Source organism: Balaenoptera acutorostrata, chromosome 7 (genome assembly GCF_949987535.1).
Source record: "Balaenoptera acutorostrata chromosome 7, mBalAcu1.1, whole genome shotgun sequence".
NCBI lineage: Eukaryota > Metazoa > Chordata > Mammalia > Artiodactyla > Balaenopteridae > Balaenoptera > Balaenoptera acutorostrata.
The window spans coordinates 64218403-64245968 of NC_080070.1; the positions used below are offsets into that span (position 1 = coordinate 64218403).

Here is a 27566-nt window from a genome sequence, read left to right on the forward strand (position 1 = left end):
AGAATTACTGTGGATTATCTTAAATATAACCAGGCAGTGATTCCAATTGCAGCTGCAGTTCCAGATGTGGTTTCTTTACTGAAGCAAATCAACACGGCTCCTTGGACCTGGTGCAAAGCTATTAATCTGGAAAATGCTTTTGTCTCTATAACAATTTGCAAAGATCACCAGCAGGGTGCTTATTTACTTTTACCTAACAAGATCAACAGTCCTTCTTCACAGTATTGCCTTAGGATTGTGTTGACACACCTTCTCTCTGCCTTAATTTAGTCCTCAAAGATTATGGTGGCACAAAGCTTGGTTGGCTAATTTGGATTTGGGAGACAGCACATATCACAACCGAGCATGCTGCTCCATCGTGTTTGTTGAGTAACTCAAAGCATAGCAAGAAAACGCTCTTCAGCCAGTAACACAGCAGTGCAAACTGCTCTTCTGTTTGAGCCTAATGACCTATCAGATCCAATAATATTTGATGTATCAGGAAATAGAGATGCTTGTGAAACTTCTGACAAACCCCTAGAGGAGAATCATAGTTTTGATCTCTGGGGTTTAGAGCAAAACTATGACTATTTCTGCAGATATCTTTGAAAAACAGTTCCTGGAAAGCTATCATCAGGCCTTGGTAGAGTTGGAATGCCTGACCATGGGCCATCAAGTGATCATGAAAATTTGGCTGCCATCATGAACTGGATATGCATTAGCATGTGCAACAGCAATTTATCATTAATGGAATAGTATGTTTGAGATTAGGTGTAAGCAGATCCAAAAGGCATAAGCAGGTGTCTCAGACTTTTACCACACATGTTCCTATTGTGTTACCTCTCCTCCCCCAGTGCATAACCAAGGCCCCATGGGGGAATTTCTTATGACTAGTTGAGTACTGAAGAGTGTTCAACTTGGTTGAGGTAAGTTCATGATCTTCTTGGAATGGTCAGAGTGTGAAGCTGTTTGTGTCCCATGTGAATGGTCAACAAAGGGCATCTACCAGAGAACCGGCTCTGAATAATCATATGGATGAGATGACCCCTGCTCCGATTGTCGGTTTGCTTCTTCCTCAGCCACTCTTATTCTTGCTCGGTGGACCCATGGACAGAGTGGCCATGGCCACAGGAATAGAAGCTATTCCTGGGCTCAACAACATGGCCATCCCCTTACCAAGACTGGTCTGATTATTGCCAGTCCTGAGTGACATGAGAACTGCAAAGGCCAACACTATTCCTCAATATGGTCCCATATCCATTTGATGGGAAGGAAGCTCACCTGGGGGGGCAGGTGGATTACATTAGACAGACCACTTTTAATTGACTAAAAATTGAGTATTAAGATGTTTTAATGACTTACTGACTCTATTAGGTTGGGTTACTATTTAAGCTAGAAAGTTGTGTGTATCCTTGATTTTGTTTCTTTCTCTCTAGCTCTTAACTTTCCCATCTTATATTTCTTACAGTTAGACTTATTTGGCATTACTTTATACTTTTTATTTGGCAACACATTATACTCTTCTGCACCCTTGTGCTTTTGGCTGACCCAGCTTCTCTGTTCTACCTAGCCAAAATATATCCAACATTCAAAACCCATCTCAAGTATAGTATCACCTCCTTTAATTCCTGGCAACACTTTATATGTATTTATAGTACAGTCCTTCTCAGGTTGTATTATAAGAACATATTATAAGTACATGTTTACTTACTAAACTGTGTATTCCATGAGGAGTTGGCAATGCTATCCATTATTGCATACTGTACTTTGGCCACCAAGTCAATGACTATCACGTCAGTGGTTCTTAATACATATTCAGTGACTGAATGGAATATGCCCCTCTTTCTATTTTTTCTGTTTTTTCCACTATACTGAATCATAATGATGTTGAGGTTCGTAGGTCAATTTGAATAATGATAGTGAAGCACTGTGACATGTGAGAGACTTAGTCAACGGCCTAACTCTGGGATTTGTTAGCTGTGTGACCATGAGAAAGTCAGTTAATCTCCCTGAGCCTCAGTTTCTTCTTTTCTAAGAGGAGGCTTCTTTTAACATTGTAATTCTACTGTTTCATGATTTATTTCAAACAATAAATAAATTGTATTATAGAAACAATTAACTTAAACAATTTTCCTTTCTTATTCTTTATTTTTACATAGTTTAGAATAATTGCTTCAATATTGCAAATGAAAGCTTTTTTCTTCTGAAGATGATCAATGGTTGAAACTTTGCTTGGATAGAAAATATAAATCTTTAAATAATTTAATATGCATTCATATATATGAATATGCAAATTTTACCTTGAATTAGTTTGAAACTGAAAATATTTATAACATGCTATTACAAAGGATTCATCCCACATTTTGAATCACTATAGTGACAAAGAACCAAATCAGTCTATCAAGAACTCTTAATTTTTTTCTTCACTCAGAAAAATCATCACATATGAGGAGCTTAACGCCTATTAGTTCATTCATTCAGCTGATATGAAGGAAGATATGTTGTTCACCCTTTGCTCACCTAGGTGTTTTAAATTTTGCCTTTGGGTCAAGGTAGACGTTAATGTGTACCTGGAATGCATGTTTTTATACTTTATTAATAAGATTACTTTTATAGAAGTGATTACTAAATGATATTATAATATCAGGATCCCATGGACCAGCAGCCGTGGCCTTACCCAAGAGCTTATTAGAAATTCAGAATCATAGGTTCCAACTGTAGATATTCTGAGTCAGAATCTGCCTTTTAATCAGATCCCGTGATGGTCCATATGCACGTTAAAGTGTGAGAAGCAGGACATCACCCAGTGGTGTCTTCTTTATGAGATTCCTCATAAAATTATTTTATCATAAAATAATAAAATTATTATTATGAGTACACATAATCAAGGAAAAAACCTGTGCATCTCCCAAACGAGATTTTTGTTATAGTTGTTGTTTTTTTTTTTTAATTTTTTTTTTTATAGCTAGTTTATTTATTTATTTATTTATTTTTGGCTGTGTTGGGTCTTCGGTTCGTGCGAGGGCTTTCTCTGGTTACGGCAAGTGGGGGCCACTCTTCATCGCGGTGCGGGGACCGCTCTTCATCGCGGTGCGCGGGCCTTTCACTATCGCGGCCCCTCCCGTTGCGGGGCACAGGCTCCAGACGCGCAGGCTCAGCAGTTGTGGCTCACGGGCCCAGCTGCTCCGTGGCATGTGGGATCTTCCCAGACCAGGGCTCGAACCCGTGTCCCCTGCATTAGCAGGCAGATTCTCAACCACTGCGCCACCAGGGAAGCCCTGTTATAGTTGTTTTTTAATCTTTTTTTTTTTTTTTAAACTTTTTTTTTTCTTAATTAATTAATTAATTAATTAATTTTTAGTTTATGGCTATGTTGGGTCTTCGTTTCTGTACGAGGGCTTTCACTAGTTGTGGTAAGTGGGGGCCACTCTTCATCGCTGTGCGCGGGCCTCTCACTATCGCGGCCTCTCTTGTTGCGGAGCACAGGCTCCAGACGCGCAGGCTCAGTAATTGTGGCTCACGGGCCCAGCCGCTCCGCGGCATGTGGGATCCTCCCAGACCAGGGCTCGAACCCGTGTTCCCTGCATTAGCAGGCAGATTCTCAACCACTGCGCCACCAGGGAAGCCCCTGTTTTTTAATCTTTTGAATGCTATGAACTTTGTGATTGATCCCATTTTCCTTTCTGCCTTGGCCACATCATATGGTCCATGTTATGTCTGTTGAGCACTGTGTCACGGCCTCTTTGCAAGTACCTTTCTTATCCTTTTGCTTGTTCATTTGTATGCCATCCACATTTTCCCTTTGCCTGGATACTTTCAATTAAAAAAAAATGTCATGTGGTTTATTGAGTGCTTCAAATCCTTTGTGGAATGAGGTAAAGTAAAAAGAAGTAAAACCAATATAAACAGCCTAAATATTTCCAGGATTTGTTATATGATTTAAGCATTGCAAACCTAGACACTTCCCTCTTCGCCACCTACCCTTCTGAACATCATAATTAATGAAGTATGAAGATCCTGAGATACTCTGGGGGGTACAGTTATCAGAGAAGTATTAATTATACTCAGCACACTATACTGTACTTACTGAGCCAGAAACATGGACTAATGTGTTTTATAAAGATTTTAAACAAGAGTGGAAAACCCAAAAGATTTCTGACTAAATGAGAACCTTCACTTCAATTAAAACATCCCATTTTGTGAGCACACTGGTGAATATCAGGCTTTTTATAGACAAATTATTTTTCTATTTTTTTTAACTGGATTCAATCATTATCTAGGAATTTAGAAATCATTTACATCAAACATGTACTGATAAAACAAGTAGCAGGTAAATTCTGAGATAATGTCAGGCTATATATTTTTACCAGCAGGCAGCCAAACAGTTGAACTTACTGCCTCAGGATGCCACTGAACTGACTATTGTGGCTGAATAATTTTATGACCAGTAATAAGGTCACACGTTATATATGGTAAGAGAGGGTAATCAAATATTATGCTTTGGGGCATAAATTAATCACTGTAGGGGTCAAAAAAGAATCTTCTTTGCCCTATGAAGAGAACTGAATAATTAGGCAGGGGCTGTATTGATGATTTTAGAGCCTTCTTAAGGATCAGCATTGGTTTTAAGAACAATTCTGGGACTTTGTGGGGTGGGTGTTTGAGCTCTTGATTAGAGGAGGAGGGTGCCGCCAGTTGAGCCGTTCATTCTGGCAGGCAGACAGGTTGGGCAGCTTCCTGATGCCACACTGTTCAACTTGATTTTCATTAAGAGCTCAAAGTTCCTGCTGTTAAAATGTCTCCAGGCAGCTGGGGCAAATGGGCCTCCTTGCCCACCTGGGAATCTTGAGGTGGATTTTTATCTGTTAATCAAGCCTCCTTGTAAGGTGGTGGTGGGAAGGTAGAGTGGTTTACTAATGTGGGAGGTTCATTCTCTTTCTTCTACAAGTCACATTTTACATTTTAAAAAAGCACATTTCTCTAACATTGGGGAATTAAACCTTGGGGTTTTTTTTGTTTGTTTGTTTGTTTTCAGTAAAACAGGCTCAAGGGGAAACTTGTTAATCAAATGGCATTAGAGGTCAAGTGTGATCAACTGCTGAACACATAAATCTTTGCAGGTTTGCCTACATGGTTATTGAACGAAGCATGTCAAACGTGGTTTGTGATAATGCAAGGATACTGTATTCCATGGGAAATAAATTTTATTTCCTGTATCCTGCTGCTACCCACCCCCCATATTCAGCAGTTTTAAATTTAGATAAAGCAAAATAACTTTCAAGTCATATCCCAGGAGTGTTTCTAGTAAAAGGAAATCTGAAGAATGAATCATTTCCAAATAATGACTGTATATGAGCGACCTTGATACTCAATACTCCTAGAGATGAAAACCAAAACTTTATTGACATACCTATTTATTGCCTCCACTAGCCTTGCAGATGTTTGCATATTTGGTTTTCTTTGCCTTTCTCTGTTTTCACTTTGAAACCAGTCAAATATTATTGTGTGGCTAGTCCAGCAGTGGGTTAAATGTATTTACTTATAATGCAAAATATTATGATTTTCCGTCAAAGGATTTACTGTATTTTTCCTATGAGCCTGACACTGAGGCAGGCATGGAAGTTGAAATGAAGGCAGCAACTTTTCCCTTTAGATGCTATAATCTGATTGGGGCCATAGGACAGACTACTACATACGGTTAAGTCATGTTATTATTATTATTATCATTACTGGCCACACCGCGCGGCTTGCAGGATCTTAGTTCCCTGACCAGGGATCGAACCCATGCCCCCTGCAGTGAAAGCGCGGAGTCCTAACCACTGGACTGGCAGGGAATTACCAGTTAAGTCATATTATTGTCAGGTTAAGTGTCAATGAGGCCTATGTATGTTCAGGAGAAGAGATATCAGCATGGTCTGGCATGATTCAAGACAGGGAGCAAGACTGCCTCTGGGCCTGAAGAGTATGTATGTTTCGTAGAGGTGTAGGAAAAGGGGTACTGTGTATGGGCACGAGAGTGTGCATGGACGTGTGTACATGTGTAGGGACATGCACGCAGTGGGGGATGCAGATTGCTGCAGAATGAACAAAGACTTGAATTCAAGAAGGAGCTAAGAATGAACTGGGAAGGACCAGGATATGTTTTGATGATAATAGGGAACACGTTTAGGTAGATAGAGAGGGGTCTGATCCTTGAAGAACTTGAATGCCAGGCTAAATAATATCTTACAGAGATTAGGAAACCATTGGCTTTTCTGAGTAGGTAATTGGCATGTTGAAAGCATGTTTTGGGAAGAATAATATGGTTACAGTATAGAAAGTGAATTCGAGCAGACAGGGGCTGGGGTCAGGGATACTGGTTTGAGTGCCATCCAGTCCTGAGACAGTTGTTTATATTATTTGCCATTCATTTTCTGGTTTCACAACCAGAAAGTCTACTTGATCATATTTTTTGTTTGGTTTTTTTGTTTGTTTATTTTCTTTTCTTTTTCTGAAAGCTCAAGTTTGTCCTTTGCCAAAAGAGAGATGAGAAGTCAGGTTTGATTTACTGAATGTGTGCTAACGTGACCACAGCACTGGTATTGCCTGTTAGGTACTAGATTCAAGTATCTTTACGTTTAGGTTGACAGTGAACACCATTAAGTATGCATCCCTAAATCGATGTTGAGTTCAGTATGCTTAATTTCAGGATCAATTCCCTCTGTCTCTTCTTCTTTTTTTTCAGCAAAATATCCAACATTTTTACAAGGCTTGTTTTCCTGAAATAAGCATACATTAAATATCTCATCTAGGTAATAAATCTTTGTGTCAGCAGCTATCATAATCTCACCAGATTTCATATTGTTACATTTTCATGACATTCTAAGGTAGCAAAGTAAATCAACTGCTCAGACAAATGAGCAGTTCAAACTCCTTTGAAAAGTCTGTCAATATTGGTAGAGTGCCCACTGAATAAAAATTCTTCCCTCTGTGCCTTGGGAAGATACAAAGTGTTAAATGAGCAGTCTGCCCTTGGTAAGACTGCAACAGAATGAGGGAAAAAGGAAAAGCACAAATTAAAAATTAGACTAAAACCTAAAAAGACCCCTAAAATAGTAATAGCTCTGGATCAAATAATTACTCTGTACCAGACAAACAAACATCTCACTTCTTGTATCAACCCTGTGGATTATAGTATTAGCATTCCTAATTTTGCAGATGAGGAATCTGAGGCCCAGAATGGTTAGCTATCTTGTTCGTGGTCACACAATGGCAGAGCCAGAATTTAAACTTGTGGCTCTCTAACTTCTGAGCCAGGTTTCTTTTCAGGCTGCTGTAATTAGTTATAAGAAGGCAAAAAATGCCAAAGTTATTGTCTTTTAATTCCAAATAGAGTGATTGGGGAAGGCTATATAGAGTCATGATTTGAAGTCATGAAAAAGAAAGTAACACAGATTAGGAAAGAGTCTTCAGGAGAACATTCCAGATCGGGAAAATGGTAGACTTGTAATCAGAATACAACAGGCGACAAGTGTGGGGCAGTATACAGGAACAGTGAACTGAGGTGACTGATGGAGGGAGATGTGTCCCCAAATTAAATGCATTACTAGGACTTGAAATCCTTATTAGAATATTTAGTGCTGGGCACGTATAATGTGATTGACATATGTATATTGAGGTGATGGTGACTTGTGGTGCTGAGCGCTGATGTGGGTTTATGCGGTGAAGACAACAAAGGTGGAAAGCAGACAGGGAGACAGAGCTGGCCTCTCTAGATGTTAACCTCAAATCATTCTCTAACACTTTCCTCACAGTAATAAAGTAGTGTGAGTGTCGGGTGACTTCAGCCTCCTCTTTTCCATATCACACACCCCAAAACGTCAGGAAGCCCTCTTATGTCATTTCCCCTTCAAGGCAGCTCTGAATATAACGTTAATCTATAATTCTCTGTGTAAAAGTACCAGGGAAGGGAATTTAGCTAATATAATTTTTCCAAACCCTAAACTGTGGGATTAGGATTAATGAATTAAAAAAAAAAAAACCCAAAAAACAAAAACCAAAGGACCAACATTGTTTCATAATCTCATGAAAAGGTTAGTTTAACAAAAATATTTACTTAGAAAATTTATAACTAAACATAATTAAGTAGAGTAGATTTTGATCCAGTTTATTTTATCAGATACCAATAATTCAGAAGAATTATACCAATGCATTACAGAAGTGTAACTAGTAAAGAAAGTATATTTCTGTTCTTTCCATTGCCTTTTAGCCATTCTGAATTCCTTGGCCTTTGGAGTTAAATGAATACTGTTGAGATATACAGTTGACCCTTGAACAACATGGGTTGGAACTTTTCAGGTCCATGTATTTGCAGATTTTTTTCAGTAGTAAATATTCTAGTACCACTCCATCTGTGGTTGGTTGAAACCACGGATGTGGAGGAACTGCAAATATGGAGGGCCTACTACAGGTCTATGGGAATTTTTTTTTTTTTTTTTGGCCACACCACAGGGCATGTGGGATCTTAGTTCCCCAACCAGGGATCGAACCCGCACCCCCTGCAGTGGAAGCATGGAGTCTTAACCACCGAACCCCCAGGAAAGTCCCTCTGCGGGGATTTTTGACTACACTGAGGATCTGCCCCTAACCCTCATGGTATTCAAGGATAACCTGTATTTGTGTTGTAGGCTGATGAATGGTGAACTGTAACTGATGAAGAAAAGAGGATGGATATTCAGCTAGTATGCACCAGTGTTAAACTATTTAAATACTTATGTATTAATTGGTAAATAGCCACTGTCCTGAGCCATTGGAGTGTCCCCCATACTTCTCTCTGCTATTCTGGGCACTCTGGCCACTCTAGCCTCTGGCCCTTCCCCCCAGGACAATTCCTTCCCCTCCCTAAAGTCCAGCACCTAAAGAGTTGACTAGAACAGAAGGAAGGCTCCGGGACACTGTCAGGTGCCCCAGCATTCATCCTGGTGTTGATACAGTTGTTAATGATTTAACATGCCAAGGTAATTGGTTGAACATGGTAGGAAAGGTAACCATTTCTGCTCTTACTCAAGTTTTCCTATTCTTACATCTTTCTCCCTATATTTCTCCTCCATTCATAGGCTCCCAAGGGAGCATAAAAGTACGACTTTGGAAATGATACATCCTTTCTCTTGAATTAAGGATGCCTCCAGGTATACTCATTTCCTATCTTCTTGCCCTATTTTATGCTACCACTTGTGAATACGATTGAATAATGGCAAACATTTTGCTTTTTACAACATTTATGTCTAGTTTTAAATGGCTTTGAGAATAATAGATTCTAGATTTCCCTAATAAATGTTAAACTATAAAATTAAAAAACTGGGTCATGTGTGTATGTATATGTGTGTGTGTACAGACACAAAAAAAACCCATATTGATGTGTGTGTGTATTTACACACACACACACATATAAACATATTCAGGGTTTATTTAAAAAGTCATAACTCGTAATACTTAATAATATATTAATGTATTCCTGGCACGATATTTCTTTAGGTGCTTATAACATTTCTTATAATGCGACAGTGTTATTCCTTTGCATTTCTTCTTGAAGCGCATTTGCCCTCTCTCAAAACAGTATTTATGTAGTCATATTCAATGTGAAAAGGGGATCTTTCTTTGCACATATTATATGTAAAGCAGGCATGAACTCAGCTTTTGATTAAAACGTAGTTGTGTGACCTTCTAGCTCAGCTTTAATTGCATTTAAAATTCCTTTCTGCACCTGTACTGAAGATTGCAAACCAATATTAATAAAGTAAGCTTAGAGCAGTGCAGCACCTAAGCAATAGGTTCTTGACAAAAGTTATTTACCTAACTAGAGTTTCATTTCAAAGTTAACATGTTTCTGTGCTACTTGAATAAAGCACTCATCTGAAAACTCTGTTAGACACTTTAACCCAATTTAATTTATTCCCTGAAAGTTTAATCCCCTGCTGACAAGAGTAGTTACAAATTTTCCAGAGTCACAATCCACTGAAGTGAAAAATGTTTAATGACATCATAGGTACTGAGCTTCAAGAGTTTAGTTAAAAATCTTCAAAATGTAAAACAGTGGGCAAGAGTTAATAGGATATTTTATATAGTTATATTTCAATCCTATTACAAATCTTTCTAAAGTCCCTTACATCTCTACCATTAAAGCTATGCGAAATGAGTTACTTAGACATCTCCAGGGAGCAGGCAAGGAAAAAAAAGACCCTTAAATTTTAAACCATAAAAACAAATCTCTTCTGAGCTTTGACATTTAAATGGCCCATTCAGTCATTTTACATTTTATAAAACCCTCTTTGTAATCACAGTGACCAAACAAAGCAAATATTAGGTCCCAACCATCTACAGTGTTCTGCTCAACTATACAAGAAAGCAGCCCAAAAGTGCACAACATGGAATGCTTTGGCACCCATATAACAAACCCCGACTTGGTTTTATACAGTTAAATTATGCAATAGAAGTCTATTTATCGGTTATTAAAATATTTTTGGTCTGACTGCCAGAGAGTGAGGATAAAAACAGGGGAGGAGAGAAAGTAAATCTGAATTGACTTTGTTTTTGGCACAGTAGAAAGCATTTTGGTTCTCTTTATAGTTTCCTAAAAATCTAATTATTCATTTGGCAGTTGTACCTCTATAGCGCAACTGGATAGTTGTTTTAAAATATGCAAAGCACAGATTTCAGATTTAATAGGAGATAATGACCGCTTTATAGCCTGTCAGGTCATGGCCTATTTGGCCTAGTTACAGAGATATTGCTTCATGGTTCAGTGCCTGAGAGCTGATGATGGCTTCAGGCCAACAAAGGTGTCATTGACATAATAGAAAGTAAGGGTTTCTCTGGAACTCTAATGGGATGCTCTGTAAAGAATACATCAAAAATGCCATGGATTAGATAGTACAACTCTGATGGGGGCATTGGGTGGTATTTCTCTATACTGTATCATTAAAAAGAAAGAAAGGAAGGAAGACAAAGAAAGAAAGAAAGAAAAGAGAAAGCAAGGAAGGAAGGAAGGAAGGAAAAGAAAATTTAAAAAATCTACAGTTTAAATCAAGTTTCTTTGTTAAGTCATAATTTCACATTCTAAAACTAGGATCATTAGTGAAAATCATATTTTGCTTGGAGTATTACCACTTCAAAGGAATAACAGTGCGCTGGTTGCTGGAATGACTTGGAATGTCACCATTTAGGCAATTCCCATGGACAAGGGCATCTGCCTTAAGAGCTGGGATGAGAGCCTGTGGCCTGGCTCCAGAACCCCTGCTTTTACCACTACACCAAGATACCTAAAATGTGCAGTTTTTTCTATATGACTTTAAAGTATGGTAATTAGACTCTTCTATACAAAATAACCACACAGATCAATGTAACCATCTTGATGAGTTTAAAAAAACCCAAATTAGAGCAAGTATTATTAACAACTACCATTTATTGAGAAGAAATATTCACATACATTGTTTCTAATTCTCAAAATAATGCTGGGGCAAGGTATTCATATCAATTATAATGAGAAAATTGAGGTTTAAGAGATTATGGCTTTGAAATTAACTGAGTGTCTGTATACCTGAGTACCTGGTGGGTAATGAACAGTGATATGCTAGTCAGCTCTTTTGGAAGAATGATGATTCAAGTTATACTTGAAGTTCTACATACAGGGTTGAAGCATGAGGATACCTCTACTTGGTCAAGGTCAATTGGCTCATGCCCATTCAAGGAACTGAATGACCATGTATACTCTTGTTAAATAGCAATAGATAGTACATTGTGGTAACAGCAGAGCAATCTGGGGTTTTTGACACAGAATCTGAATGTTGCTTCTTGGATGTGTGATTCGAAGGAAGTCTCTTTGCCAGTGGGTCTTACTTTCCTCCAACCTATCATTGGAGTATTGGTATCAACATCCCAGGGAGGTTGTCAGAGTTCAATCTACTCATATAACATACCAATTTTTGATGGGAAAATAAACACTATGCAAATATTACTTTAAAAATCCTTCTGACTTAAAAGAATGTCAGCCTCAGATTGATTAGTTAGTCAAGGAAACAGGTTTTTTTTTTTAAACTTTAGCTTCATTTAAACAAAATGTGAAATGAAAGAACCATAAAATGACAAAATTAAATGAGCTTATTATCAAAAATAGTAAAAGAATTATACATAATACAAATTAATTATCTGTAAAATTATATTAAATAGTCTAAATGACTTGCAAGGCTATGATTTAGCATAGTACAATAATATTATTCTCTCTACAACTACTCAAAGCATTGCTTCCTTCACTGTCAAATCCAGAAACACTCTTTTCCCATTATCGTCTTTGTCAGTCGAAAGCTCTAGAACTTTATTATAAAGTGATTTGCAGCACACAAACCCAAACTGAGGAATATTTCACAAATTAAGTAGCCTATAATGTTTACATTTTACAAAAATGTGAAGGACAAGAAACAGAAAGAAAGGCTACTGAAGGGCCATAAGAACTAAATGCAATGCATGACACTGGATTGGACCAGAAAAATTAGTAAGTGTAAAGGGTATTGTTGGGACAATTTGATATTGACTATAGATTAAATTATAGTAAAGTATCAAGGTTAAATTTTTTTATTTTGATAGCTGTATTATGCATATATAAGAAAATGTAATATTTCTTAGGAATTACTTTAGAACTTCTTTAAGAGTAAATTGGCATGCTGTCTCCAACTTACTCTGAAAATGGCCTAGACGCACACAAATATGTATAACACACACGTGTATATATAAACATGTACATATATACATGTACATATAAATATACATGTGTATATGAATGAAAGAGAGAGAGAGAAAACAATAAAATGGCGTGTGATCAAATGGAATTAATTGGTGAATCTGGGTAAAGAGTGTATGTAAGTTCCTTGCAACTTTCTGTAAGTTGGAAATTATATCGAAATCTTAAAGTTACAAAAATATATAAACATAACTGTTTTCTGTGCAGATTCCAACTAAGATAGATCATGCTTGCAGTCTGTCTAAAGAATCAAGATTACTTAGCAAAAGATGATTTCACTTGTAAATACATTTCTTGACTGTTTAAACCAGCCTCCACTTTGAGAAAAAAACATATATCTCACACCTTCCTTTAACAATATGTCAAACTATGAAATAAATATTCTGACTAGAAGCAAATCAATGATACACTTGGAATAAGCTTTTTAATACAGTACACATTCCAACACCCCCACTACCAATTCTGTTATAATCCTCAGTATATATTACAGCTCACGTTACCCTGGCTTTACTTTAGTAATCTCTTTTGGGAATCACTGACTTTCAAGGCTCATAACAGGAAGGCAGCTCCAAAATAGTAGGACCTTATCTATAAGAGAGTCTAAAGTACTGATGTAGGTTATCTAGAATGAGCAGACATACAGATTTAGACTGAGTACAATGACTTCCCTGAGGTTAATTTTTGAAAATTAAAAAAAATCATGGTTATTTAACAAATGCTTGCTGATGGACTTACAGAAGAGAGAATCTGACAAACTTTTGCTTTAACTCTGTTTTTTTTTTTTAAAAATAAGTCTTCTGAAAATAGGAACTAACAAATTTTTGGAAACAAATATAAAGCACTTTCTCTTTTAGAGACTAAAGAATAACTCCCTCTGTGTTATCATTTACTTAACTGAAAACCTATGACAACTGTTTGCTCATTTTGATTCTCTCTCCCCTCAGAGCAGTCACTGTTCAGACTTAAGTCTCAGGAGGTCTGAGCGTAGGTTTGTGCACATAGTCAATCCAGGAGACTCCAAGCTGTAATTGAGATGCACTCACTGGGTTAGTGCCTCTTTGTTTTAGGGTTAGCAAATGATGGCAAATTTCTATAGTATCCCCTCCTTCCACAAAACTAAGAGCAAAGATAAGCCAGTTCCTTATTTTGAAGTTGACACCCTGATTTCCAGTTTCAGTAAACTCTGGAGGAGACATAAGGTACCAGCTCTTATGGAAACTTTGGAACTCAAGAAGAGTGGACTGAATACTAGGAAACCTTCACTATAGTTTTAACTCTGCCCCTAACCACCGTGGGAACTTTAGGTGAGTTACTTCAGCTCTATGGGACTCAGCTTCCTAAGTCATGAAATTATTTTCAAGATCCCTTTTAGCTTCAGATGTTTTGTGATTCTAACTCTCAACAATCATGGATTTTAGTGATATAGACAAAAAGCAGAAATGTCACAGTTGTACTGTATTTATACTCTGTCAACTCTAGAGTAAAGCCAAACATGCCTGTAAGACTCATATTTTTTAATAACAATTTAATTTGTACTGTTAATGAACATTTTTATAGCTCCATTTGAGCCTTTGCAAACACATCCATAAAACTGGTTGTATTGCTTCAAGTTTATAAAACCCCACTGCATTTTCCAAGAAAGTGGGTATTTATGCAAAGAAATAGCCTAACACATGCCTAACTGCCTATTTCAAAGCAATTATTATTTGTCAATACAGTATCCACTTGAATAGTGCAAAGACAATGCCCCCGGAAAGTCTGGCAGATTCCTGTTGAAGGAACCTCTGCTCTTAGAATCCCATCATCATTTTCTTTCATTTCTGTCTTAGCATCAAATTTCTGGAAATTCAAGAGTGAAAATCCAGAAGATGGCACTAACTTTCCTGCCATCCAAGAGACCACACTCATTGTTTCATTAAGCTTTCCTGATATTTGTAAAGCCTCCAAAATACAGTCATGTTCATATAGGCATTTTTGCTCTTATTCACTTTTCACTTTGATTTAAATAATACTCACATTTATTTGGAGACTTTTGATGTAACATTCCTGTCTGGTTATAATGACCTATAGCATCAACTCATTTGTATTTTCTTAGAAAACTATCACCTTTTCTCTTGCACCACTGTGGATGTTTACAGAATTACACAAATTACACAAAGCCTCCATGAAGGCTTACAATATAAACACTTTTATCTATGCCAGAAAATGAGCTGTTTATCTGCTTATGGGGCAAACTCATCTGTGAAGGAATACCATTAGGTGTAGGTAGGCACTCCATTCAAACATGCATTTATTCATTCAGCTGATATTTATAGAGCACCTACTTGAAACCTGGCATTTTATAAAGTGTAGTAATAGTGACTAAGGTATTGAATGACCACTCCCACCCCCATGGAGATGACAGTTCAGAGAAAGAAGATTAATAGATAGATAGATAGATAGATAGGTGATAGATAGATAAGGATATAGGTATAGATATAGATAATAGTGTTACTTTTATGAACAAAAATAGTACAAGGTGCTCTGAGAGGATCAACCATTCCTGTAGAAATGAACTTTAGGTTGGGCTAGAGGGTGAGTAGGAGTTAGCTAAGCAAATGGAAGTGGGGAGAAAGGATTCCAGGATGGAGAAGCAGCCCATGCAAAGGTCCTGAAGTTGGAAGAAAGAGAACACATAAAAAAGTCCGATGTGATCTCAACTCTGAGGCCAAAGGGAAGAGTAGCCAAAATGCAGCTGGAGATGTAGAAATACGTTGCACTGACCTAGACTTTTTTCCAAATAAATAAATATAAATACCTAAACCCTGAACATACCCTCTGTGAGGAATTGAAGGCTCACAACCGCTTCTTTAGTTGGTGATGGCTTCTGTAGTAGTTTCTTGAACAACAGTGACCTTCCTGGTCTCTGCAGCTCATAGAGGAGGTAGCTTCCAGGGGCTGCAACAATCAGCAGGTACCACAAAGATTCCTGGTCCATCTTCTTTTTTCAAAGAGCTCTGGGGCCCCTAGTGACACAATTCCATATGACTTCAGCACCAGGAATAGAGACAGCTGTCAGATGTCCTAGCTGTGCCCTCTAGTGGCAGGTGGAGTGTTACCCAGCTCTTTTGAAAAGGGTAAACTCCCTCTCAGAGTTTGGAAATATGAGTGTGGGGACATATGGGGGTGAGGGGTCAGGGAGGAGAGGAAATTCTACTCTAACAGCCTGTCTTTCTTTCAATTCTCCTATGATTCCTTCTATCCACAGTGTTCACAGCAGTTCACATTAATGCTGTGATAAGTCATTTTAAAGTACATTAAAGGTCAAGGGGATCTCAGAGCTCTGCTTGCACACACACTTTCATCCAACCTTTCTATTGTGACTACTCTTACATCATCCTCAGTCTCTTTGGGCTCTGTTTGCTCTATCTCTCCATGACCCATCTCATCTCCTCCTGTAACATAATCTGGGTGAATATCCTTCTTTGATTTAGTGAAACAGTCCACTTAATTCCCTTGGAAACAGAAGGAGCCAAGTACTTTTCTTTTTGGAATCTAGGCATACCACTCAGTTTTACATCTGATTAACTTAAAGCCACAGCACCTAAATCCAGAGGCCATCTTTTTCCTTGCTGATGAGATCTCTCTGCCTAAACATCCTTTTCCCTCAGCACTTGGCTTTTTTTTTTTTTTTTTTTAGAAATTCACGTTATTTATTTATTTATTTATTTATTTATTTATTTATTTATGACTGCGTTGAGTCTTCGTTTCTGTGCGAGGGCTTTCTCTAGTTGTGGCAAGTGGGGACCACTCTTCATCGCGGTGCGTGGGCCTCTCACCATCGCGGTCTCTCTTGTTGCGGAGCACAGGCTCCAGACGCGCAGGCTCAGTAATTGTGGCTCACAGGCCCAGTTGCTCTGTGGCATGTGGGATCTTCCCAGACCAGGGCTCGAACCCGTGTCCCCTGCATTGGCAGGCAGATTCTCAACCACTGCGCCACCAGGGAAGCCCAGCACTTGGCTTTTTGATATGAGATTCCACATGCCATGCTTTAAGAAACTGGGAATAGGGGAAAGGGGTAGGGCCAAGACCGAAGTGAAATGTAGCCCAGACTCATGGTGTATCTGGTTCCAAAACTGGCAATAATTGGGTAAGAGATTTGTGTTTCCCAAGTGCTAAGAATCTTACATGGAAGAAACAAATATCAAAGAATGGATGCTAATCTTATCAGAGGGACTTTTGAAAAGAACAGGTTGGTTTAAGAGCTTTCAAGGGAATTGTTTTCTCATGGACATAGTGGCCTTTGAAGTTCCTTCAGTGCATGAGTTGTGTCTTCCCTGAGCTATGCCTTAGAGCCATAGTGGAGCCTGGTGCTCTAGGCTGGATATGCTTTACCACATCTTGCTCTGGTCAAGGCATGATCCAAAGATATATATTTACTCAATGTCGAAAGGTTTTACCTAACTAGAACTCCAGCATCACCATCCTTTGATAAAAGGGTGAGGGGTCGATTCTCTTTGTTGGTTTTGTCTGTTCACAGGACACTGGATTTTTTCCACTTCAGGAAGCTGGAGATTCCCAGTTTACAGTACTTTTACAGGAGTGTGGAGGGACCATATTTCCAGAATCTGCCTCCCCTTTTGTATTTCTGGGTTGACCATCTGCCTTGTTGTCCACTCTGTACCTGTGAAGCTCTGATCGGTGTCCACGCCTTCTAGCCTGATAAGAAAGAAGTCCTAGAGGAATTTTTGAATGAATCCAGGATCTAAATGGTACAGGGATGATATTCCACTGCAACTAGTCTCTATCACTTTCTTTATATAATGACTTCTTCCTCTGTCTTTTGGAAGGTTTTCAGATCAACCTCTGGAAAATCAAAGGGTGTTAAGTAGGCATATTGTCTCAAAAATATCAAAGTTATTATTTCCTGAGGAATTTGAGTTCTATTGGATAAAGTGAATTCAGTAAGTTCTCTTATACCATCGCTATATATGAGAACATATGTATGTGTAGGTTGCTGGAAATAGGATTGGAAAATGAGTCAGTCCTTCCTCACTTGGTCCATTCTAGATAGGTGTGTACTTTGTTGGACTTTAAGAAGCTATAAACTTTCAAAAGCCTCCATGTAACATGCCTTATTATGGACAATCACTCACATTGGCCTCCAGTTCAGATAGAAAGACCCTGGATCTAAACCAGCTATTCCTACATATGCAATATTTGTCTATTCCTTAAAGACAGCTAGATTTACTGACAAATTAAAATCTCTTTATGCATAATGAAAAAATAATGCTGAAGTGGCTTTTTTTTTTCAGCCAAGCAATAGTTTTTCAACATGTTATTTTAAGTGTTTTGTTCATTATTATAACCAAGTACCCAGGAGTCCTCACATGAGATATTCCTTATACATTTTAAACAGAAGTAATGTAAAATACTAAGAAAAGAAGCAACTTTTGCAGTGCAAACCTGGGTAAGGTAATCTGTAATTATGTTTTGAGAGAATGGGTTAAGTGGGACTATGTAGAATATAATTTTTAATTTCTCACCAATGTTAATGTGTCTATATATCAAAACTTATATGTATATCTATATATTTTTTTATCTATATGTTTATAAAGTGAGCATGAGGGAAGAGACAATATTTTTGTAAGATGAAAAATTCTGTTTCTCAGTAGCAGAAACAGTAGTTCATGGCTCTTCACAAGGCATCCTTTTTCTCCTGCAGTTAAAGAACCAAAAACATTTTCAAGATAATTTTCATGAGAGGACCTACAGGAGGAAGAATCAAAGGGAAAACTAACTGTATAGTCGTACAAACTTGCGAGGTGCTCAATTACCTATGACTCAGAACTAGTCTCCAGTACAATAATGCCGGGAATAGTTGGTGCCCTATGTTGGAAGTGAGCCATCCTGCATGGGATCATGAGAACTCATGGAGTAACATACTAAAATTCTTAGCCATTTCTTCAAGTGATAGAAACATACCATGTTTCTAGTTTTTAAGGATGGCATGGAATGTGCAGGCTGATCAGAATGTCTTCTTTTAAAGTTATGTTAAAGATAAATTATTGCCAATATTTGCCAATACTAAATTGTAATGTACATAATCAGGGTGGTCTCCTACCACCACCTACTACTAAAGATGACCACAGAGTTTTTACAATTATGCTAATTTCCATCTCAGTTTGTTTGGACCGTTTGAGCAGACGTAATGTCTCCAGTCAGAAGATGGGGATAGAATAGCAGTGTGCATTCTGAAAGCCTTGTTTTCCTTTTCTTCGGGGCTTCATAACCTAGCTAAGCATGATAGCTCTCAGGTGTTGAACTCATACTATTTTCCATACTTTTATTTGTGCCACATATAAAAGCTTTTATTTTATCTTCACGAAAACCCAGTGAGTAAGGTATCACCTCTGTTTTCTAGTTGGAAAACAATATGGCTCTAAGGGGTCACTGGTGATAAAGTAGCAGATTTTGGATTTAGCCCTGTGATCTCTGACTGCAAGCCCCATTTTCTTAGTTTCTATGCAATACAGCCTCCAGCAACTACTAGGTTAAGGGAGAGGCGTTGAGTTCCTTTTCTGCTTTTCTATTGTTAAGGCAGCACTGCTACTCCTGGAGCACTGCTTTGTAGCAGAAGGAAATGATGTATTTTTGATGTATTAAAATACTAACCCATTTCCTCTGGCTTATCACATATAATACAGGCACTCCAAGTATTGTCAATGAAGTGTATGCTCTAAACTTGTAGGAGAGAAACCTCTATGGGCCACATGTCCCACCAAAATCTTGGTTGTGGCTAAAGAATCAATGAACCTTCACTATTGAAATAGATTTAAATAAGAATATAAACCATATATGTAATTTATTGGGTACTTACTCTATGCGAGGTACTCTCTCTCCCAAGTTACAAAATGGCATAATACAGAAAGAACATCCCTCAGAGAGGTGGGAGTCCTCTTGGTGGAACTCTATGAAAAAGAGTCTAACGTGTCTATAAATATCTGTATGCTTTTCCCTAAACTAGTTAAGAAAGAGTCTGGAGAAAGCATGAGCACAAGTAGCCCACCTTGTGGGATTGCACAATATCTGAAATAGAAAAAAATCCTAAATTTTTTGGAGAGAGAAAAAAATAAAACAGAACAAAATGAGTTAAGAGATGAAAGACTATTCTGCCCAGTGTAAGCCTATGGCCAGTAAAGACATTTTTAGGCATGGGACAACTCAGATAGTTTATCTCTTTCGAACTTTTTTTAAAAAGAATCACACAAATCTATACAACCATAGAAATGAAAATCCAGCTCTAGAGAGGAGTGAGTAAGTTATCTGAAGCAACTGTGAACAGAAAAACCAATGGAATCAAGGCTAAAAAAATAAGTCTAGGTAACCTGGCTGTGAAACAATGTAATAATTAAGGTCTATCACAAAAGGTATCCCCCAAAATAGAAGTATGATACATTCATATTCTAAAATTCTATTTCCCATTTAATAAAGATGATATACCTGGATGTACTAAGAGGTATGCATCTCCAAGATATTTTGTTGACTGGAAAAATACAAAATGCAAATCATAAAATATGACATTATTTATGTAAAATATTTATACATGAAAAAATAGTGAAAATATTTAGAAACAATATACATCAAAAATTTGAGGTTTTACCTTTGGAGAGAGAGGTGGGATTGTAAGGGAACAGGGGTAGAGGATGAAGATAGGCTTTTAATTTTTAGTTCATAAATCCTATAATGTTTAAATGTTTTGATAAACATATATTAATGTATAATTACATGATTAAAATGATTTTAAAAATAAAGGAAATACCCTGTGGAGTAGCTAAGCAGTAGCTCTTTCATTTACCAGCAGTAATCTTGGACAAGTCTTTTTTGAGCTTCCATATCTCTGCCTGTAAGCTGAAATAACAATATTGATCTTAAAGTCTGTGTGTGAGTGAGTGAATGAGTGAGTGCGTGTGTGTGGTTTAAATGAAATGCAATGCCATATGTAAAATGCTAATTACAATGTCTGGAATATAGTATGCCCTTAACCAATAGCAGTTAATAGTATGCAACATATATTCAACCTAGGAAATCATAAAACTGCCAAAATGAAGTTGTAATCACAGAGCAAGGCCGTTTTGTTGATTAGTTGTTCACTGATGAGCGATATTGCTTAAGCATCAGATTATCTAAAATTTTTGTTTGGCTTAAATACTCATACAGTTGATGAAATAAATACATGATTTTCAAAGTAATCTTGAGATAATTTATATTGAACAGTAATAGATCAACAGTAAATGTGTGGTTTGGTAGAAATTAAAAGGCATCTTATTGCTCTTTTGTAAAAAGAGATATGCAAACATCTGGAAGCACCTCTAGTTGGAGATGTACATGTAAAAGAGTGAAATGTTTGTATAAAATCTCATAAGGCCAGGAGCATAGTTGAGGTGGCAGTGAAGTTTATTTTTCCAAAGTGATGCCTTTCAACAATATTTTAAAAGATAATATATTGACATTATGATTGTAAGCCTGCAATGAAAAGATGTTAGAGAAAGCAGTGCGAAAGCATGGCCCTGAGGTATATAAAGGAGGAGCTAGATCAAGGCATTGCAACTTCTTATATGCTTACACTCCCACCAGTCAATAGTAGTCTTTTCTCCCCAGCTCCACAGACAGGTCCTGCCCCAGACATGCTCCCTTCATGTTAGATCCTAGCTCTGTCTTTGTTTATGGTTGAAGAAAATGACCCTTCTCTTTGCACCTATATTTGAATGTTCTCAAAAGAAACATATGCTTTAAAATGCATATACCTAATCATGTTGAGTCTTTATGATTCTCATTGTTTCTAAAACAGTTAGGCAAATCACATAATTTGTGGAAATGGTATCACTGGATTAGTGGGGCAACTCCTTTTGAGTGGGCGGGCATTGGCCACTTTTGCCTTGGAAAATTATATTCAGTTAGGAAGTATCTTTGGTGTTTTCACTGTTATAGGAAAAATTACTCTTCGTAGCAAAAAAGGTTCACGATGCTTTGCCTTTTTGGAATTGAGTTAATTAGAAATTGTCAGATTTTTCTTTTGGTCTCATTTTATGCCATAGTCTTTGCCACCTCTCTTACCATACTGATATACTGATGTGAAAGGATCTTTAGGTGACTTTTAAAAAGAAGCTCTTTTATTATGTTTGTAAAATCAATGGTACAGGGTGTTCTCAGTATAAGGTTTTTTTTTTTTTAAATGGTATTGTTTATTCAGTAAGGCTCAAAATCTATTTCAATTTTATGTGTACATTTATGTGTTTCAAAAATGAAAATTCTTAAGATGTAAGCAATATAATAGAGTGAGAAAGCCAAGGATTCCTGATTGCATCTGAGAGCAGATGTGTTAAGCTTGTTGCTCTTCTTTCTCATCTTACATCGTCTCTTTGCCACTACTGAAACTTGCTTCAAGAAGGTCCTTAGTAGTGAATTCAAAAATCAGGAGGCTTCTTTTCAAGTGTTTATACTTTTTTTTTAACTTGTTACTTTTGTATTCCTTACAGATGCAAGCAAACTCATTAATTCGCAACTTTTTCATGCTCCTGCTTAGCCAATAAATCATCAAGTTGAGTTAATCCTACCTCTAAAATATCTTTTATATCCATTTTTTCTTTCTCTTTTTCTCTGCCACTGCCTTGCTTCAAGCTCATTTACTTTCTCAAATGAAGTATTGCAATTTGTTATTTAACTAATTATTCCCTGAAGTTCTCTCCCTACCAATCCACCTTTCAATGTCCAATCGGTGCTTCTTCTACAGCCAGGATGACCTACTTAAAAGCAAAACATGCTGAAATTTAGGGATTCCCCCTTATATATAATAATAATTTTAAATGCCTTCACAAATTGGCCCTAGAATCTTCACAATTTGACCCTAGCCTACCTTCTTCAGGTTCTACTGACTTCTTGCAACCTCTTCTCTTTATCCTCCCAGTCAATTCTCCCTAATGTTCAGAGGTAAGGAACAATTTTCCATTCTTACGTTTGACATGTTCCTTCTCAACTTTTTACTTTTACATAGTATGTTCCTTATACTTAGGAGAACTTTTCTGGCCTATTCACTATCTGTTGAAGTTCTAAACCTCTTTTTTATCTCCCAGATCTGAGTATCATCTCCTCTGTTACATCTTCTCTACCTTTTAACTTTGACTATGACTCCAAGAATATCATACATAGAGTTGGTTACATCACACTGCTCTTTGCTTAACTGAGTTCACTATTAGATTTTGAACATCTTGAGGGCAAGAACCACGTCTCATTTACCTTTGTATTACTATTATTTTACTGAATATTAGCAGAATCTCACTATATAGTTATTGAATTAATAAGACAAAATGAATCAGTGTTGTGTATACTGAACAGATCTGGGGACTTTCCTAAGGACACTCCCTGATTTTTTTTTTTTTAATTTATTTATTTATGGCTGTGTTGGGTCTTCATTTCTGTGCGAGGGCTTTCTCTAGTTGTGGCAAGTGGGGGGCCACTCTTCATCGCGGTGCGCAGGCCTCTCACTGTCGTGGCCTCTCTTATTGCGGAGCACAGGCTCCAGTCGCGCAGGCTCAGTAATTGTGGCTCACGGGCCTAGTTGCTCCGCGGCATGTGGGATCTTCCCAGACCAGGGCTCGAACCCGTGTCTCCTGCATTAGCAGGCAGATTCTCAACCACTGCGCCACCAGGGAAGCCCACTCCCTGATTTTTTATGACTGATATTCTCTTTTAGACATTGCCCTGAAAGGGAAGGGAAGAGAGAATAAGAATATTCAAGGCGGTGTTGATGACTACAACCTGCTTTGACTCTGTACCCAAACTGAGATATTCCAGAGAGGTTTCTTGACTGTCTGCACCACTGGAAGCCGTTCACATCACACCATTGAAGGCTAATAAATTCATTGCATTTGATAGTTGAACAGTTTAATAGATGAACTTATGCTCATGTCTTATTAACCTGAGTTTTACTATCTACTCAACTTGTTATGTTTTTAGATTGTCACAGCAGCACTTTCAAAAGTATACATATTTTTTAATTGTTTGCTTTAGGTTTTTGGTTATATAAAAGGGAGATTTTCTTATAAAGATACCCTTTGCTCCCAAATCCTATTGTAAGTTATTCATTTACATAAAATATTACCCAGTGGAATTCAGAGATAAAATGTTTTAGGATGATAATAGTTAGAAATACTAATGATGAACATTCATCGTGTCCAGGTGACTGTCCTTTAGTGCTTTAAATGGAGTGTCCTATTTAATTCTCAAAACAGCCATGTGAGGGAAAGCGGTATCATTCTCCTACTCTGTAGAAGAGAAAAAGAGAAGTGTAAACAAGTTAAGCAACTTGCCCACACTATACAGCTGTGAAAGGATCACAGCCTGGATTGGAATTCAGGGTGTCAGACTCCAGGGTCATAATCACTATAGCTGTGGAGAGTATAAATTAGAAGTAAATTTCTATTCTACCTGAAAATCAGAGGTTGTTCTGCTATCAGAATCTTAGCATCCTCTTCAATAGATTGGTTCTTTCTCCTTGAAATCTGACACTTCCCTTTTTTTTTTTACTCCCTATATGCTGCTGGTAAATGCACTCTAAATCCCTTTTCACTTCTTCTCTGGGACAATTTCATTACTGCTTCATGAGTCAGTGCACCATGATGCATCTCATTACAGCCCCTCTCCTTGATCAACTGTGTTGATGATGAGATACAAGTACCAAGCCATTACCAAATGCGTGCTTGTATTTATTCTTTTTGCCACCTGAAGAATGGGAAACTGTCTATGTAATTCTAGAGACTAGGATATGTATTCATTTCTTTTATACTAAAGATAAAAATAGAGGCTGCAATAAGAACAATGCCTATAGAATTAGGCAAGTACAGATTTGGATGTTTGACCAATTGATTAAATTTCATTGAAACAAAACAAACAAATACAAAGACAAAAATAAACTCTAAAATCAAAAGATCTGCACTACTCTTGTCAGTTAATGTTTGTCTTCCTAGATCACATTTTAAATCCCTTAATGGAAGAAATTGTCTTATACAGTATGTTTCTTGCTAATAATGGGTGATCATAAACATGTTATTTTGTTTTGACCAGATAAAATATACTACAGCCTCCTTGCCAAACTAACTTTCCTTATGTGACTGTGGCATGGACTACCAAAAGCCTATAGAACGTCAGTCGACATATTTCTGAGAATCATACTATTATAAAGCTTATGGTAATCTTGAAGTAAAAAAGTAACATAATCATTTGTAAAATTTTATTTTAAAAGTGTTTGGATTTTGGTGCTGAGAAGTAATTACTTTAGTGTGATTTATGTTTGAATTTAATTTGCTTTATTCATGTTAGGTGGCCTTTTTCTCGTCAAATGTTTTTATATAGTCTTTCTGTCATGTTTAGTGGCTTTTATCCACCTACACCCCCTCTCTCCTATCATTGTATGCAATAGAAGTGGTACTTTATCATGGCCTGATAAATATTGGCTAGGTGCTGAAGGTACTTTAATTCCCAGCCTCTGAGAAAGGGCTTGGATCTTTGTGTTGGGTGTTCTCAGATACAGAGATGTAAACGCCATTTTTCTGTTCCGTTTGCAGGTCACATGTGCCAATTTAACAAACGGTGGAAAGTCAGAACTTCTAAAATCAGGAAGCGGCAAATCCACACTAAAGCATATATGGACAGAAAGCAGCAAAGACTTGTCTATCAGCCGACTCCTGTCACAGACTTTTCGTGGCAAAGAAAATGATACAGATTTAGACCTGCGATATGACACCCCAGAACCTTATTCTGAGCAAGACCTCTGGGACTGGCTGAGGAACTCCACAGACCTTCAAGAGCCTCGGCCCAGGGCCAAGCGAAGGCCCATTGTTAAGACGGGCAAGTTTAAGAAAATGTTTGGATGGGGTGATTTTCATTCCAACATCAAAACAGTGAAGCTAAACCTATTGATAACTGGGAAAATTGTAGATCATGGCAATGGGACGTTTAGTGTTTATTTCAGGCATAATTCCACTGGTCAAGGGAATGTATCTGTCAGCTTGGTGCCCCCTACGAAAATAGTGGAATTCGACTTGGCACAGCAAACCGTGATTGATGCCAAAGATTCCAAGTCCTTTAACTGTCGCATTGAATATGAAAAGGTTGACAAGGCTACCAAGAACACACTCTGCAACTATGACCCTTCAAAAACCTGTTACCAGGAGCAGACCCAAAGTCATGTGTCCTGGCTCTGCTCCAAGCCCTTTAAGGTGATCTGTATTTACATTTCCTTTTATAGTACAGATTATAAACTCGTACAGAAAGTGTGCCCCGACTACAACTACCACAGCGACACACCTTACTTCCCCTCTGGATGAGGATGAATGTAGGGGTGAGACTGAAGCCTGAGGAATTCAAGGTCACATGACAGGGCTGTTACCTCAAGAAGAAGGTCCCATCTGTTGCCTGGAATGTGTCTACACTGCCGCTCTCGTCAACTGGCCGCAAATACGCTCGTGGAAAACAATCTGATGTAATTTCTGCCCAGTCAGCTTCATCTCTCAGTATAGTTGTAAATCACCACAGATTCTAAAGCCACACTTGAAGACATGCTCTCACACACAGATGTACACAGACACACTCTCATATACATTTCAGCTGGCATCCGTCATGATTCCTGTCAAGAGGGCTTTTGTTGTCTGACTCATAATGGTTCAGGATAAACGATCATCAAGCAAAAGGATTAACTAGACAGTGAATGGTTTTTAGCACTTGCTGTTATGGAAATCTCCTTTTAAGTCTTGAGTACATGCTAATCAATAATCCCCACTCATGCATTTCTACTGCTTGGAGTAGCTGTACTGGTAAATACTACTGTAGGAGTATATGCTTGTTAAAATGGAAAAAAAAAATGTGTCTTTAGAGCTCAGTATTCTTTATTTTATGAACACAACAAGTGTAGTAACTTTTTCCAGCATTCAGTAGGCACATTCAAGGTGATACAAGATGGCTCTTTTTTCTGTGGAGGGAGCCTGTTCTCAGTAAAGATGAGCAAACATTTGGAATTTAAATGTGGGCAGACACTGGATTACAGCTTTCATCACCAATCATTGGACTTTTGCAAAGTCGAGACCAGCTAAGGTTGCTTAAAATAAGTTCTGATCATTATATAAGAAGGGAAATGCCTGACAGACACCATGTAAGTTATAAGTGTCTGTCTTATCTTTACTACACATATTGTAACAAATTCAATATCCTAGTCTTTATTTGTATGAATGGTTTGTATTGTACATAGTTTAACCAAGTGTTATTTGAGCTGCTTATTAATATTAACTATGTACTTGTCTCTCTGCTTGTTATTGGTTAAAAAAGAAAAAAAAAAGGATATGAGGAATCCATTCTATCAATGTAGCTGTGAACCCCATTAAAAAGACAAACTTAATGTACAAAGCATTTATTCAGCTCAAGTATTGTTGAAAGCTATACATATACAACATTACAGTCTGTCTGTATTTAGATATTTTATTTCTGGACAAATGAAATGTACATAAAAATAAAATGCTTAAAGTTGAGTTTCAATATGTACTTGTGTAAGATGGTGATTTAAATGGTTCTGACAAGAAGGATGTGTTGGAATACAGTCATGGTTTTGCATCTGATGTCTCTAAATTTGTACAGAACTATCTAAATTGCTATTAGTTGCCCAGTCAAAACAACTTAGGAGTTTAAGTCTCAAAACTGGGAAACAGTTGTGGCATTCAGTATTACATATATTTTTGGTTTGCTGTCATGCTAGTTGTTCAAGAGTAACAAAAATCAATGAACATAA

General features: G+C 37.5%; 1 protein-coding gene across 1 annotated transcript in view; it reads left to right on the forward strand.

Annotated features, from left to right (window-relative positions):
* Positions 1–27278, forward strand: part of NXPH1 (neurexophilin 1) — a 287114-nt gene extending 259836 nt beyond the window's left edge. The window contains exon 2 of the mRNA XM_007191745.2: positions 25354–27278. Coding sequence (XP_007191807.1) covers positions 25354–26115 — 762 coding nt within the window. The 3' untranslated portion in view covers positions 26116–27278. The remainder of the gene's footprint in view (positions 1–25353) is intronic.
* Positions 27279–27566: the final 288 nt, after the last annotated feature.